The sequence below is a fragment of the Ichthyophthirius multifiliis genome (assembly GCF_000220395.1).
Source record: "Ichthyophthirius multifiliis unplaced genomic scaffold scaff_1120509250277, whole genome shotgun sequence".
NCBI classification, from domain to species: Eukaryota; Ciliophora; class Oligohymenophorea; order Hymenostomatida; genus Ichthyophthirius; species Ichthyophthirius multifiliis.
This window is the reverse complement of record NW_004086916.1, coordinates 3,120-19,451: the sequence shown is the minus strand read 5'-3', so window position 1 is coordinate 19,451 and position 16,332 is coordinate 3,120. Positions and strand designations below refer to the sequence as shown.

General features: G+C 18.2%; 3 protein-coding genes across 3 annotated transcripts, besides 23 other annotated features; 1 reads left to right on the top strand and 2 right to left on the bottom strand. All coding sequences in view use genetic code 6, as the record gives it.

The window, feature by feature from the left end:
- Positions 1 to 545: 545 nt before the first annotated feature.
- Positions 546 to 592: a microsatellite.
- An 818-nt stretch (positions 593 to 1,410) lies between these two features.
- Positions 1,411 to 1,455: a microsatellite.
- A 122-nt stretch (positions 1,456 to 1,577) lies between these two features.
- Positions 1,578 to 2,561, bottom strand: IMG5_060870 (nuclear elongation and deformation protein, putative; the record flags this gene model as incomplete). The annotated part of the gene is made up of 1 exon (XM_004037075.1): positions 1,578 to 2,561. One exon carries the CDS (start codon positions 2,559 to 2,561, stop codon positions 1,578 to 1,580), a length of 984 nt encoding a protein of 327 aa, XP_004037123.1.
- An 886-nt stretch (positions 2,562 to 3,447) lies between these two features.
- Positions 3,448 to 3,479: a microsatellite.
- Positions 3,468 to 3,561: a microsatellite.
- Positions 3,470 to 3,562: a microsatellite.
- Positions 3,485 to 3,546: a microsatellite.
- Positions 3,563 to 3,567: 5 nt separating the features above from the next.
- Positions 3,568 to 3,687: a microsatellite.
- A 1,143-nt stretch (positions 3,688 to 4,830) lies between these two features.
- Positions 4,831 to 4,861: a microsatellite.
- A 331-nt stretch (positions 4,862 to 5,192) lies between these two features.
- Positions 5,193 to 5,245: a microsatellite.
- Positions 5,197 to 5,241: a microsatellite.
- A 2,604-nt stretch (positions 5,246 to 7,849) lies between the features above and the next one.
- IMG5_060860 (hypothetical protein) lies at positions 7,850 to 13,159 on the bottom strand (the record flags this gene model as incomplete). The annotated part of the gene is made up of 11 exons (XM_004037074.1): positions 7,850 to 7,950; positions 8,094 to 9,562; positions 10,168 to 10,244; positions 10,295 to 10,447; positions 10,636 to 10,734; positions 10,838 to 11,017; positions 11,118 to 11,237; positions 11,278 to 11,477; positions 11,521 to 11,701; positions 11,769 to 12,803; positions 13,139 to 13,159. The coding sequence occupies 11 exons, from the start codon at positions 13,157 to 13,159 to the stop codon at positions 7,850 to 7,852; spliced, it is 3,636 nt and encodes a 1,211-aa protein (XP_004037122.1).
- Positions 9,933 to 9,980: a microsatellite.
- Positions 9,970 to 10,003: a microsatellite.
- Positions 10,483 to 10,551: a microsatellite.
- Positions 10,490 to 10,556: a microsatellite.
- Positions 10,748 to 10,816: a microsatellite.
- Positions 11,022 to 11,098: a microsatellite.
- Positions 11,023 to 11,082: a microsatellite.
- Positions 12,818 to 12,923: a microsatellite.
- A 21-nt stretch (positions 13,160 to 13,180) lies between the features above and the next one.
- Positions 13,181 to 13,216: a microsatellite.
- A 286-nt stretch (positions 13,217 to 13,502) lies between these two features.
- On the top strand, positions 13,503 to 15,446 carry IMG5_060850 (peptidyl-prolyl cis-trans isomerase, putative; the record flags this gene model as incomplete). Its single annotated transcript, XM_004037073.1, has 3 exons — positions 13,503 to 13,506; positions 13,566 to 14,733; positions 14,987 to 15,446. 3 exons carry the CDS (start codon positions 13,503 to 13,505, stop codon positions 15,444 to 15,446), a joined length of 1,632 nt encoding a protein of 543 aa, XP_004037121.1.
- Positions 14,887 to 14,974: a microsatellite.
- Positions 14,940 to 14,978: a microsatellite.
- Positions 15,447 to 15,668: 222 nt separating the features above from the next.
- Positions 15,669 to 15,735: a microsatellite.
- Positions 15,736 to 15,777: 42 nt separating this feature from the next.
- Positions 15,778 to 15,840: a microsatellite.
- Positions 15,841 to 16,332: the final 492 nt, after the last annotated feature.

Below are 16,332 nucleotides of genomic sequence, written 5' to 3'. Positions count from 1 at the left end.
GCACGTTAGTGGTATTATTAGGTAATTTATTTTTATAAAATAATAATTTTAATAACTTTTATCATTTATCAGGTTTGTAGCGAATTTGGATGGTTCTTTACTCCAAGTAAGGAATATTCGGCTAGAAGTTCTATATTAGACCTTGGTTATTGGAAAGAATGGTGCAATTAGGCTTATGAAGGGGCATTCCCTGATGTAGATGCTACTAATAATTATTTCGGAGGATTAGATATATAGGCTACTAATTTAATTTTTACTAATGGAGGAGAAGATCCATGGTAATGGGCTTCTAAAAGAAATTCTTCTTAAGGAATGCAAAGTTATATCGCAGATTGTGATTAATGTGCACATTGTGTAGATTTGGGAGCTTAAAAAGAAAGTGATAGTGATAGTCTTAAAAATGTTAGAAAATAAGTAGTTTAAAGCTTTGATTAATGGAGAAAAGAACATTATATGAAATATTATTCTAGAAACAATGATATTTATTCAGTAGTTAAAGAGTTAGTGAAGAAGAATATTTAAATATGATTTAATTATACTTATATTTATTTTCTGATATTAAAAAAAATATTATTTTTTAAATTAAAAAAAAATAACATATATTTTAATTAAAAATTATTTATTATTTTAACTATAAGTTTAATATTTAAAATATTATTATAATCAAGATTTTAATTTATGAGTATCTTTATTAAAAAAATATTTTTTATATAAAGTAATGAATAGTATTCAGAAAATTAAGATTATTTTGATTAATAGATAAAATAAAAAAATAGTATTTAGATTATATTAATATCCTTTTTTATTTATTTTTTTTAAAAAATAAGAGATGAATATCATTATTTTTAATAATTTATATATATAGATAATATTTAAAAATTAATTAATAACAAAACAAAAACTTCAAAATGATTTAAATATATATATTCCTATATTTTTTTTATTTGGAGAAGAACTTCTAAATTAGGCTTCTTGAAAGCAGATAAAACATTTTAAAAAATAAATAATTAATTCATTTTAAAAATTAAAATTCTATAATTATAAATTTATTAATAGAGTTGTAAATTTGTATATTAATATAGAATAATAGTCCTTAAAATAAAAAATAAATATTAAAAGAATTAAAAGTGAATTTATAATTTTTAAAAAATAAAATAAAATCTAATTTAAATTTGGAAAATTTATTGTAATAATTAAAAACTATCTTTAAACTGAACAAAAAGTTTAGTAAAGTATTTAAAGAAGATTAATGGTTAATAAAAATAGATAAAAATAAATAAATATTCATTTTAATAAAAAAATTATTAAAAAATAATTTTATAAATTAATTATGAATAATCTTTTTATAAACTATATATAAAGTTTAAATAAAATTTAGAATTTTAATTATTAATTATAAAAATAATTTTTTATATATATTATAAATGATATATATATATATATATAATTACATATTATTTTAAAATATTTTTTTTATTAATTTATTTTTTTATTTATTATAAATTTTATAATTGAATTTATATAATAATTTATATATAATAGTATAATTTATATAATTATATTCAAATATATTAATTTCAATGAATTTTTACTTTTCTTATTACTGGAAATAGTTCTTATTAATTTAAATAAATTTTTTTATAACTAAATATCTATCTTTTTCCAATATTCTCAATTTCTCCTTTTTCATTAATAATATAAATATTCTCCACTTAAATTCCTGCATATAAGCATGCAATGGCATCTGTATCCCTATTCCCAAATCCAGCAAAAATTGGATTAGTTCCAATAGGAAAAAGTCCTTAGATGTCCTTCAATAAAGCCCCTTTAAACTCATCCGCTTTTTTTAATATAACTTCCCTATTAACTGAATTTAAAAGTAAATCAGGAGACAAAAGAGTAGGTCCATCTGGCATTTTATATCCATTTTATTGAATATTTTTTAAATATTTTTATGTATAATTATACAAAGTTATCGGTCTTGATGATAAATATACTATTTTATATCCATTTTTTTAAATTTAAGTATATAATTATGCAATATCATCATGAGTCCATTATTTTCCCAACATATAATTTATATGACCTTTTATGTCTGATTTAGTAATAGTACCATCTACATCAGAAATAACCAATTTTGCTTCATAGTTAAATAAATAGATTTTCCCTTCAATTACATGCTCTCCTTAAAGTTCAGTGTTTATAATAAATTCTATTTTATTGTATCCTTTTCTTAAATTAAATAAATTTAAAAGGGAATTAGAGGGTCTTAATTTTTTAACTAAGGTATTTGTGTCTTCATTTTTTTCTAAAAAATAACCAGCTCCTTCAGGCAATAGGTACATTTAAGCCTGTGAAATACGGACATCATTTACATTTATGTTTATTATTACGTTCTCAGTATCTAATACTTTTAAAGTGCCAAATCTAACATGAAAAGCAGATGATCTTAAAGAATCATCGGGCCATTTTACTACTATTATATCAATAACACCACTTAATAAAGAAAACTCTTAATCTTCTAAGAAGAAATTAAATAGATTTTTGATTGTTTTAATCATTTTCTTATTTTTTATTTATTTTTAAATAAATAATTAATTGTTAAAATAAATTAAAATTATTTTAAAAAAAGTTAATTATAAATAAAATATTATATATTTCCCATTAAATTAAATATTTTTATTTTTATTTTTTTCATAAATCTTATTTTTATTAACAAATTTTTTTTGCCATTTAATTCTCAAAATATTATTCAATTGATTTAATTTCATTTTTATTTAAAATATATTCTTGATCGTTACTTTATTATTCAATACTTTAAATTATTTTTTCGAAATTATTTTCGATTTCTTCTTAACTTTTATCGCCTTATTATGCTTAAAATGAAATAGCTAATCCATTTTAAACAGAATCTTTTTATTATATGAAATTAAATATATATAAAAAAATAAATTTCTTACTTTTTATAGTTACAATCATTTTATAATTTTCTTATTATTAATCAAGATTTACTTATTCGTCTAATGTAGAAATTGGAATAACATATATATTTTTATTTAGTTTAAATAAAACTCTATTAATAAATTAATTATATACATTATCCTAAGTTTCTTAATTCTGTAGTATAAAAATTAAATATTTATACAATATAATAATAATATAATACACAATTATATATTGCAATAAATTTTTCTTAAAAAATATAAAATGAACCTACAAAAACATTATAATATCCATCCAAAATAGAATTAAATTTAATAATTCCAAATGAAAATCCTAAAAAAAATATAAATAAAATTCAAATTCAAAAAATATATAAACCTTATGTTGAATAAATAAGAAAAAATAAAAAGCATATTAAAATTTTAAGTAATATTTAGTTCATAATAAACAAAAATAAGATATGTTAAATTATTAATTATATATAAATAAAAGAAAAAATTAAGCTTTAAATTAAATAAAATTTTAAATAAATAAAAAAAAAAAAATATTAAAAATAATAAATAGATGAAAAATTAAAAATAAAAAAAATATATAAAAATAAAACAAATATATATAAATTTGAATATATATAAATATATACATATATACATATATACATTTATACATATTTACATATATACATATATACATATATAAATATATACATATATACATATATACATATATACATATATACATAATATATAATATTCAAAACAATTATTTTTTTTGTATATATTTTTTTATTTACATATTTTCAGGATTATCAATCCCTTAATTATATTCATTTCTTAATGATTCTAAAATTCCCGGCTATATATTTTAATACTCTTTTTCATATTAATTTTCAATTTCATTTATTTCTTATATTGTTTTTTATTTATCTTAAATCTCTTTATCTTTTAATTCATTAATTTTAAGAATGATTTTATCAAGTTTTTAATATTGTTATTTTACTATTTATTTACTTTAAATATATTATTTTTATTATTCACTTTAATTGGTTGTTTATATTTAATTATTAATTTAATCATTTCGAATTATTCCTACATTAGTTATAAAAATATTTTGATTTTATTAACTTGTTTGTAATACTTCTTAGTTATATTTCTTTTAATTAATCTATTTTATATCAAAATAACTTTTTTTTATTTAATTTTAATTATTATCTTGTAATAACTTTTTTAATTCTTTTGTATTATGTTATTTTTTTTTACTTTTTATTTAATATAAATCAGAATTCTATATTTTATTTTAATTATTTATTGTTTCATCATATTTTTAACTTTATTTACTATTATTCTAATTACTTTAATGTCTTTTTTATATACAAAAAAAAATATACTTTAAAAAAAATTTTAATAAAATAAAATACTAAGATTTTTTAATTAAATTTATAGAGAATTTTAATGGAAAACTATTAATTTTTTTATTATTACTTTTATTTTCAGTTAAAATATTATTCATACTGTTTTTTTTTTATTAAACTGTACTATTCTATCCATTTTTTAACTCATCTTAAGCAGCTATACTAACAATAGAAATATAAGAAGACCTAGATATTCTTTTTTTAAACATTTTTGCTTATTGATCTTTTTAATTTTGTAATATCATTTATTATTTACGAATCCTTTCTTATCTTATTTTTTTTATTATATTTTGCTTTTCTATAATGTTTTTTTTAGAATACTTTAACCCGTTTATTTCAAAAGCTAAATAAAATGATTTGCTTACTTTCGAAAATTTTTAATTTCTTCTTATCTTTTTTATTTTAAAGAAACAAAATTTTCTTTTTATGTTTCTTCTTATTAAATTTCCTTTTTTTTATAAAAAATTTATTTCTCTTTTTCTTATTCTTCTTAATCTTATTCTTTTTAATTTTACATTGTATATTATTAATCGTTATCTTTATTTTTTTATATTTTTTTTTAATATAAAAACAATTATTTTGTTACAATTCTATAATTATTTTTTTAAAACTTTATAAAAGTCTTTATTATCTTATATTTCATCGAAAACGTTCTCATCATCATTTTAAAGTTCATTTTCTATACATTAAAGTATTTGATAAGGTATTTATTATTATTATAATATTCTTTTCTTTTATAATATACTATTTTAGATATATTCATTAGACTCTTATATTAATTTATATTTTTTTTTTGAATTTTATAACAAACTTAATCTACTTTAACTTTTATTTTAAAGTTATTAATTTTAATCATTTTAATTATTTAATTAATTCTAATTATTTTAATTTTTAGGTTTATTTTTAATATCTTATATTGACTCCATAAGTTCTTTAGCTTCCAAATAAGTCTACAATTCTTTAAAAACGGAAAGATTAAATAAAAACTTCTATTCTTTATCAGCTGTGTGATATTAGCTTTTATATAATTTTTTGTTTTTTAAAATTATTTCTTTTACTCTTTCTACTAATTATGAGTGTTTCAAATTTTAGAGTTTTATTTTTTTTTATTCATCACTAAGCTATTTATTATTAACAATATTATCAACTTATAATTTTTTAAATTATTCTTCTAAATACTTCCTTCTAGCTTTACTTATTTAATTATTTAAATTATCAGAATTAAATAAATAAGAAGTCTATTCAATATTATTTTATTTATTCATTATTGTTTAGATTGAAGTAATATTTATATTTGATTTATTTCTATTCTAGTATATTTGTTAAGATTTTCTCTCATTTTTAATTCCAATAATATTATTTAATGAAATTACTTAAGAATCTATTGATTTTTCTTTATCTCTTTTTATTTGTGTCTTTTTTAAATAGTCTTAAAAATAATTGAATATTTGTTGTTTTTAATCAGTAAGATTAATCGTCTTGCTCTTCTATTTTAAACGAATTTATGGAAATTCATTTTCAAATTAAGAACTAGATTAACTTTTATCAGAATAACCAGAAATATCCTTATATTTTGCTTTTATTTCAAATTAAGTTGAAAATCTTGTTTATTTTGCTTTTTTTAATTATAAGTTTTACATTTTTCTTTTTAAATATAAATTTTTTCGTTGATGTATATTAAATATTTGTTTAAAAATTAAAATATTAAAATTTTATTAATATACATTTATTTAAATAATATATATATATAACATTTATTTATAAAAATTTTAATTTTTTTTTTTAAAATAATAATATAAATAATTATCAAATTAATTATATATAATAATAACTTAATAAATCTATCATAATTTACTTTTATAAAAAAGATTATTTTATGCTAACGCAGTTTGCTTTCCAAACAACGAAGGTGAAATATTATTACCTTAATTTTATAATTCAATTTTTAAGAAAACTCCTAATTTTTTATCAATATTTTATATTTATTAATCATTTATAACAACTTAAATATATTGATCATCTCCCACACTTTTAATAAAACCCATTTTTTTGCATTTATTTATTGCATTTTTAATAATATCTTAAGACTAAGACTCATGATGTGTTAAAATTTTCTCATCGAACATTTTTTCAAATAACCATTAAACTTTTTCAATAAATTATTTAGTAGACACTTTTTTTTATTATTGTCCTTAAAAAGTCATAAAAAGAAGCCAATAACTTTCAATTACCGGTAATAAAAGATTTCCATAAAAACCTAATTATTAATAATCCAAAATATTGATATAATCTTAATTAATCTAAATGACTTTATTCTTCTACATTTAATTTACCAAAAACAACTTAAATTCCTATATATTTTAAACATATTAGTAAAAAAATTCTTCATTTATCAAATCAAAAATATAGCTGCATTCTTCATATAAATTATTTATGTTTATACTAATATTATTATTTTTATTATTTTCTTACAAAAAAGTCTACATAACCAAACAGACAACAGCTTCTTATACAAATAAATGCATTATTCCATTTCTATAATAATGTAACATTAAAATATTCTTTTTATCACCATTATTTACACAATAAATACCTTTCTTTAAAGAAACTACTCCTTCCATAAGTCTAATTCCATTCCTAATTGTACCTAAATAAGGTTCCTATATATCATATTTAGATAATTTTCCATCTCTTTAGTTTATTTTTTCGATAAGCCATTAATATTTATCAAGTAACTAATCTTCAGTTATTCCTTTTTTTCTTTAAGAAAGTATAATCGAGCTAATAATAGCCGTATTTGTACAATACAAAGCCTTATTAAGAGTATGGGTGACTCTTAAAGATATCTAGTGGATATTTTCTTTCGATTAGTTTCCATTATTTAAATACTCACTAACTTTAAAAGGCTCACACACATTCACGAAAATCTTCCCGTAATTTTACTTTAAAACATTCGCTGCTTTGACTAATCTTTTCAGGCTTTCCTTGACTTTACTTTCTCCTAATAATTCAGCCGGGAAACTATCCCCTTCTAATACTTTTTCATATGAAATAGAAATCGGCAATACTGTCGCATCTTTAATTTTACCTTAAAAAACTGCATCATATACAATTCCCATAATCCCGAATTTCGGGTGAAGCATTTTCCCGCTTCTTGATCTTGTCCCTTCAACAAAAAACTCCAACATGCAATTGTTCTCGAGTAAAATCTATATATATTCATGGAAAATAACCTTATAAAGTTTATTATTTTTCTAATTTCTCTTCATAAAAAAGGCACCTGAGCCTCTCAATATATAATGTACAATGGCCATATTTAGGAAATCTTCAGCTGCAGCAATATGGGGAGTTTACATTTTAAAAGCAAAAAAAATATAAGAAATTAACAAAAAATCTACATATGAACGATGAGTAGGTATCATTATCATTGGTCCATCTTTATTAATATCATAATTTTGGATTAAGCATTTCAAATTTTTATCATAAATTAAAATCTTCTCATATATATTACTGAATGTTTTCTATAAAAACCATGCCATAGCCCTTATATACGGCATTTTGAAATTGGAAATCATTTCTTTTATTATATTTTCTGCCTCCTATTGATTTTGTTGATTTTTTAATTACTCTTAAACTTTTTAAGAATTCAAAATAAGTAGTTTATATTCCTAATAAGAGCGTGTTTTAAATGCCTTTCCCCAAGTAAGGACATAATTAAGATGTGGAAAAATACTTAACTTACTATTAGAATACTAAGGAACTTATAGAACATCAGTAAATTCATCAGAAAAGGGAGCTTCAATCTATTGATTTAAAATAAACTTATGTATTCCCCAATTAAACATAGTAAAATATGACTCCATATCTATTTTTGATATATCTAAATAGAAAATGTTTTTCTCCAAATCACTCATTTATCCTAAAAGTTCGTCTACTTTTTTACTTTCGAATATAAATTCTCTCAAAAAAAAAGGTTTGAAAATATCGCTAAAGTTTTATGCTTTATGCACCATTTTTAGGAATCTTTCCGCATTTTTTTTCATCTAATCGTTTCCGAAAATATTCGCGATTTATTTAAATCCATAAGCATGAATCCTCCTCTTGACTTACAAAGCACTTAAAATTCTCTCATTTTTAATAAGTTTTACATTAACAGGGCTTATTTACTTTGCATAAGGATTATTCTACCAATAAATAGTACATTACTACCTTGTAAGTTCCCAATTAATCGGATTTTTATACGAAATCCCGTTATTAAAAATTCTCAAATTTTAAGAACCTGCGCATAAAGCCCCACTAACAATAATAGTATCAGAAACACAATCTACTGGAATTACATCTGCAATATTATCTGGATTAGCATTTAAATGCTTAATAATTCCAATTCCACACAAAAGAAACACTGCAGAAGCCGTCGTTACGCCTTATACCCATCCTTTTACAGGCTGTTCAACTGCAGCTCCTATAATAGCAGGTCTAATAATAGTTAAAGACATATTATCTGGTTTATTAAACTAAAGAATTCTCTCAGTTAAAGATTTTGTGAATACATAAGTATTCGGATAAGACCCTAATATACTTTTAGTTTAAAATTCAAGTTCTAAAGGAGGCATATTAGTTAATTAATTCAAAAATTCAATAGGATTTTCTTATTATGAGCATTTGTATATTTTTTCTTCAATATAGCCTTCTTTATCACTATTTACATAGCAGGTAGAAATATGGACAAAATTACATAAATTATTGCATTTTTTCGCTAATTCGAAAATCCTTAAAGTGCCTTATATATTGATGTTTATTGCATCTATTAATTTGGCGTTGAAATCTATAGAGGAGGCACAATTTATTATTATATTGACCTTATTTATTATATAATTATAATCGTTTTATGAAAGACCGATGTTATCTTAAAATAGATCTCCTTAAACTACTTATGTCTTCTCGTTTATGTGGTTATAAAATTAAGAGCCTTTTTGTTTTCTTAAAAGGGAAAATATTTCACTGTCGATGATTTCTTTTTTAAATCTTTCTTATACAGTGATGTTTTTTTAGTTTCTTATTAATACTATTACTTGTTTTACTTAAGGTAATGCCCGCATAATTTTCTCAAATATTACTTTTCCAAGAAAGCCGGTAACACCAGTTATAAAAATTGTTTTGTCTCTGTAAAATTCGAGTATTTTATGCTTTTATTGTGTTAAGTTCATTTGGCTTAATTTTATATTTTTTAATTAATTTTATATTTTCTTTTTTATTTAAAAAAAAAAAAATGTTTTATATTAAATATCTTTTAGTTTAATTTAAATAGTTTTTTTCTTTATTATTGAATAAGAAAAAAAGAAAAAGAATTAAAATAATTCATTATTTAATCATAAAAATATAAAAAAAAAAAAACATAAATAGTTTTATTTATTTTTTTTAAAAAAAATCAAATAGAAATTATTTAAAAGTATAATTTATTTTTATAGATTTAAATAAAATTATAATATAATATCTATGTAAAAATTACATATAAAGTTACATATATATATTATTTTAAAAAAATATAATAAAATAGTCATTTTTTTTAAAAAAAAAAAATAATAAAAATATAATTATTTATATTGAATAAAAAAAAAATTATATATATATATATATATATTAATATATATTTTCTTTTTAATAAAAAATAATTTAATTATACTAAAATTTAAATTTATTTATTTTAAAAGAAAATAAAATTATAATAAATAATTTAATATATTTCATTTTTTTGTTTAAATATTTTTTGTCTAAGAAACTATAAAATTCATTTATTTCATGCTAAATAATGATACATTTAATGGTTATTTTAATCTCTTTTGATATATTCTCTTTCAATTAAACCTTCTATTCTTTTTTTAACCTCATTAGCCTTTGTTAAAAAATAAATAAATATAAACAATCTTTATTTTAAATATAAACATTAATAGGAAGCATAATATCTTCAAATAATTCTTTCATTAATTCATTATGTAGTATAGATTTTTTATTTTTTAAGATTTTTACAATACTAGCATCTAAAATATAACCCCTTTCTGTAATGACTTTTTCAGTAGTTTCTTTAGAATCTTCTGACTAAATAAAAAAACAAATATTTAATAATTATTTATATAAAAAAATATTATATTATAAGAATAATAGAAAATATAATATTATCTTAATAAAAAATAAAAAAATATAATATAATAATTTAAAAAAAGAAATTAATTGATAATAATAAATAATATAAAATATATTTATATTGTAATAATAAAAAATATTACCGTTTCTTTTTAAAATATTGCACAGACTTTTACCACTTTCTTTTTATTTTTGTAAGACTCATTGATTTCAAAAACATCATTATCTTCAATTTAATTTGGCTTTGTATTTTAAATATATATATATATATATATATATATATATATATATATATATATATATATATATATATATATACATATAGGAATTTAATTTTAAAATTACCTCTCCAGTTTTATTTAGTAATTTTTAAGTATGTTTCAAATTATACAATGAAACCAACGTTTTTTTAAGTTCATCTTTATTAATAGGAATTAGAGCTAATATATTTGCTAAAGTTAAATGTGAATTTTCATTAAAACTTAATAAAATCAAAGCTTACATAACATGTACTTAGAAAGTATACTAAAATATATATATATATATATATATATATATATATATATATATATATATATTAATAATATATAAAATAAAATATATAATTTTGTTTCCGTTTGTTTACTTTCATTTAACCATAGATACCACTAATTTCACAATTACTAGTTTCATGCTACCAATTTAGGAAAACACCTTTATGTTTAAGTAAATAGAATATTTTAAATTCATTTTAGAAATAAGAAAACTACATTTTAAAATTTAAAATATATAAATATCAATTTTACTGGTTAAGGTAATTAAGGAAGAGGTGTATTTTTAATAGGCCAAGAAGCCGAAGATAATACTGATATTTAAAAGCCAATTTTTTAATTTAATTCTGTATATTTTGTTTAAAGAAAATCTTAGAATTCTTTATTTAAGCTTTTAGAATTGTTTACATCTTTTAATATTTCTTCCGCTTTTATAGTATATTATTCACCACATTCTATTTTTATTTGTTTTTTTTTTATAAATTAATATTTATTTACCTTATTTTAATCTTTCTATTACATGCTTTTCTAAATCATTAGAATATGATTAATTTTATAATAATCTTCTTGCTAATCTTTTATTATAAAAAGCTTCAAAAACATCTTTAGCGGGTAAATATCTAAAAAGTTCAAATACGTCATTTACTTCTTTTTCAATTTAATCATAATTTTAAATTGTCTTTATTTAAAATATTTAAAATTTATATTATTTTATAACATATATATATATATATATATATATTTACTTTATTATCTTTTTTTAATTTACTATCAATGTATTTAGATGTAAGTTCAGCAAGTGTGTTCGTTTTTAAAGAAAGAATATATTCTAAAGCATATATCTTAGATGTTCTTAAAACTTCCCTATTGTCAAAACATTTAGAAACAATAGTATCGAGATATTAAGATAAATTAATTAACTAAACTACAATTTCAACTTAATTTTCATTATTTATAATTATTATTCCTTAATTTTTAATATAAGAATTCCAGCTTTTTTTTAAGAAATCGACTTTATCAATTCTATTTATAAAAATAAATAATCTACTTAAGCTTTCATAATCTTTATCTTAAATAATATTATTAAAACCATTTTCAAAAATCAATTAAAGATTATTAGTTATAAGATTTTTTTCAGTAATTTCAATAAGCTATTTAGAAGTCGATTTAGATAAATATTTTTCTATTAGATTATTTTCTAATTTAAGTCTATATTCAATTTCACATAAATATTTAGGTAAATTAAAATTAGTTTCTTGTTATTTAGATAAATTTTAATAATATTCATTAGATTATTATAAAAAAACATCTTTGAAATCTTAATTATATATATTTACTTTTATTATCATATTCATTAAATTGAATAGTTACTATTCATTTATTTATTTATTTTCTCTTAAAAGAAACATATATTCAAGCATTTTTTATATTAAAATATGTTTTAAATTTACAAAATTATTATTTAATTAAAATTATAATGATTATAGTAAAATTAACTCAAATTATGGATTTTTTGATTTATATAAATATTAACATTCGAATTACTTAAATATTTCGCTTAATATAAATAAAGAGTTTTTAATTTTAATCCATTAATTCTCCATTTAATCTAATAATTTATCATTCCTTTTATTAGTTTAATTTATTTAAAAAATAAAAATATTTATTTATATATACGTTTCAAAATTTTTAAGATCTTAGTTAAATTTATTTGAGTAAAATTATTGTAAATTCTAATATAAAAGTTCGCTAAAATCATTATCGCAAACATCTTCAATTAACTAATAATAAATAAATATATATATATATATATATATATATATATATATATATATATATATATATATAATATATTATTTTTATATATTCCAATATAAATATATATATATTTTATATTATATGTATTAATTTTTTTTACTTCATAATAATATTGATAGCAAAATGTACTTATATCCTCTTGATTATATATTTATAATAAAAATTTTTCTATTTCTTTCCAATTTTATTCAAAATAATTTTAATTTAATGAATTTTCTTTTAATTAAAATGATTAATAATTATTTATATTTTTTATTATTTTACCGATTTAAATTTAAAATTAAAAATTATTTATTACTTTTACTTATTCAATTTCCATTTTTATTTATACAAATCTTTTTATATATATTAAAAAATATATATATATTTAAAAAATTAAATATTAAGATAAAATTTATATTATCTTTTTTGTATTAATATAATATTTTTCAATATTATAATTATAAATGAAATAAATAAATAAATTTCTAAATTTTATAGCTAATATATTTGTATATGTCATTATATTAGACATATAAAATATAATTTTATATAAATTTTTTTATTAATTTATAAAAAACAAACAAAAACTATAATTCCCTTAAATTAAAAAAGCAAAATAAAAAATGGGCAAACACAGACATACAAAAGACCGAATGTTTATTTCTTATACAGAACATAAAATGGGTTTTTTAAAAATTAATATTTTCTATATTTATTTTTTTTTTAAAAAAAACAAACATAAGAATGGGGAGGTAAAAAAGATCCTGAAAAAGTCCCTATGACAAAGCTTCCGTTTTTTTGTTGTAGTTTAAGTTTAACTCCATTCAAAAATCCCGTTTGTTCCCCTGATGGTATTGTATTCGATTTAATATCAATAATTCCATATATAAAGAAATACAAAAAAAATCCAGTAACAGGCCAAGACCTAAAAACTTAAGACTTAATCAAGCTTACATTCCATAAAAATGAAAAAGAAGAATACCATGATCCCATATCTTTTAAAACCTTCACTGAATATACCCATATAGTAGCCATAAAAATCTCTGGAAATGTCTACGCAATGGATACAGTTGAAGAATTAAACCGTAAACCTAAATTTTGGAAAGATTTAGTTTCCGGGGAACCTTTTTAACCAAAAGACATAATAACACTATAGGACCCTTAGAATATATAAAATAGAACAATTAGCAATTTTGATTATATAAAAAATAATATTTCAGTAAATATAGTCGAAGCTGATAATTCATATATAAATAAAGATGAATCGACTAAAATAGTCATGAAAAAATTCGAAGAGCACAATAATAAAGAAGAAGAAGAAAAATAAAAAAAAGATCAAGAAGAACTCGAAAAAATAGAAAAAAAAATTAAATTAGAAAAAGAAATACTTATAAAAAACCAGTAAATTTCAGTTGAATAATACCTTGAAATGTGTGACAGAAACCAAGAATTTTAACATAAACATCAGTCTAATAATTAAGTTGCAATGAGTGTAACTAGTACAGCTACTTAGCTTTCCAAAAACTAAAATATAATAGAATATCGTGGATTAACAAAAGAAGAAATACGAAATATTATACATAATTAAGTCAAAAATAAACAAATGAAAGGATATGCAACCATGATTACAAATTTAGGTACATTATAAATAGTTATTCATGCTAATTTTGTACCTTTAACATCAGAAAATTTTCTTGAACTAGCCGAAAACGGTTATTATAATGGAACTAGATTCCATAGATTAATTAAAGATTTTATGGTCTAAGGAGGTGACCCTACAGGAACCGGAACTGGAGGTTAATCTATTTTTGGGGGGAAATTCGAAGATGAATTTCATCATAAAATAAAACATAATAAACCCGGAATTTTAAGTATGGCGAATTCAGGTCCTAATTAAAACGGATCTTAATTGTAATTTTTTATTTAAACTAAATAATATATATTAATATATAATATAAATTAATTTAATTTATAAATATATTAATAAGAAAAAGATAATAAAATATATAATTTTATTGAAATTTATTAAAATTAATATAAATAATTTATAGAAAACAAAAAATAATATATATATATAAATATATATATATAAAAATATATATAAATAAATATATATATATATTTATGTATATATTTGTATATTTATATATATTTTTTATTTTAGTTTTATTACACTTGGACAATGTTATTGGCTAGACGAAAAACATAATGCTTTTGGTGAAATAATAGGAGATTAATTAGCTTTGCATAAAATAAATAAATCTGATATATAAAACGATAATCGTCCAAAAAATAAAATTTTTATAGATAAAATTATTGTTACTTAAAATCCTTTTAGAATTATCATTTAATAAATGATGAAAGAAAAACAAGATAAAATCAAAGAATAATAAAGGATAGAGTCTGAAAAATCAAGAGAACATGAAAGATGGATTAAAGATGAAGATAAATTTACAATGCCTTAAGATTTACTTTAATAAGTTAATGATGATTAAGATTAAAATAATTAATAGAATATATAAAAAGCAGGGTTATTTTAATAAATAACTGATCCATCATAGTAATTTTATGATTATGTTCCTAAAGAAAAGCATAGAAAATAGTTTAATTTCTAAAGTTGGTGAAAGCTTTAATAATTTAAATTAATAAATTATTACATTTTTTAAGATATTACTTTATTATAAAAAAAAACATTAAATTATAAAAATATTTTAATTTATAATATTATTAAATAAAAAAAAAAATATAATGTTTTATATATAATATATTATTAATATGGAGATAATTATTAATACAATAATTAATATTATATTATTAATAAAAATTAATTATATTTAAACGTATATAAATACATATTTATATTAAAATCTATTAAAAAAAATATAAATTCATAATTAAAATGTTTAAAAAAAAGAATATAATTGCTTTAATATTAAAATATCTATAAAATTTAAAATATATATATATATATATATATATATATATATATATATATAAATATTTATATTTATATATATAATCATATAATAATAAAGTAAAGAAAGAAATTTCATTTTTAATGAAAATTTCTAGATTAAGGTCTTTTTCCACTTGCACTATGTGCATTTCTATTTGATTAATTATTACAAGAGTATGAATGATTAGTAGAAAAGTTATTTTATTTTGAAATAGAGTTATTATTAAATTTTTTTTAATATATATTTTAATTACTATTTGAACTTATATCCAAATATTAGTCTTTATTTGATATTTAATTAGATGAAGAATAATAGATAGCTGATAAATTATTATTATGATTGTTTCTATAATTCAAACTACTAGCTCTTCCTGAAGATCCCATAGTAGATCCTTAAGTATACATACATTTTACTTTATTAGCTTAAGAACTTTTAGATCTTTTATGTTATTTAGGATTAATAGAATTTATATCTGATCCTATTATAAATTGAGAAAAAATTGAATGTTCTTTATCATTATTTTATTTATTTTAATTAAGAATCGAACTAATAG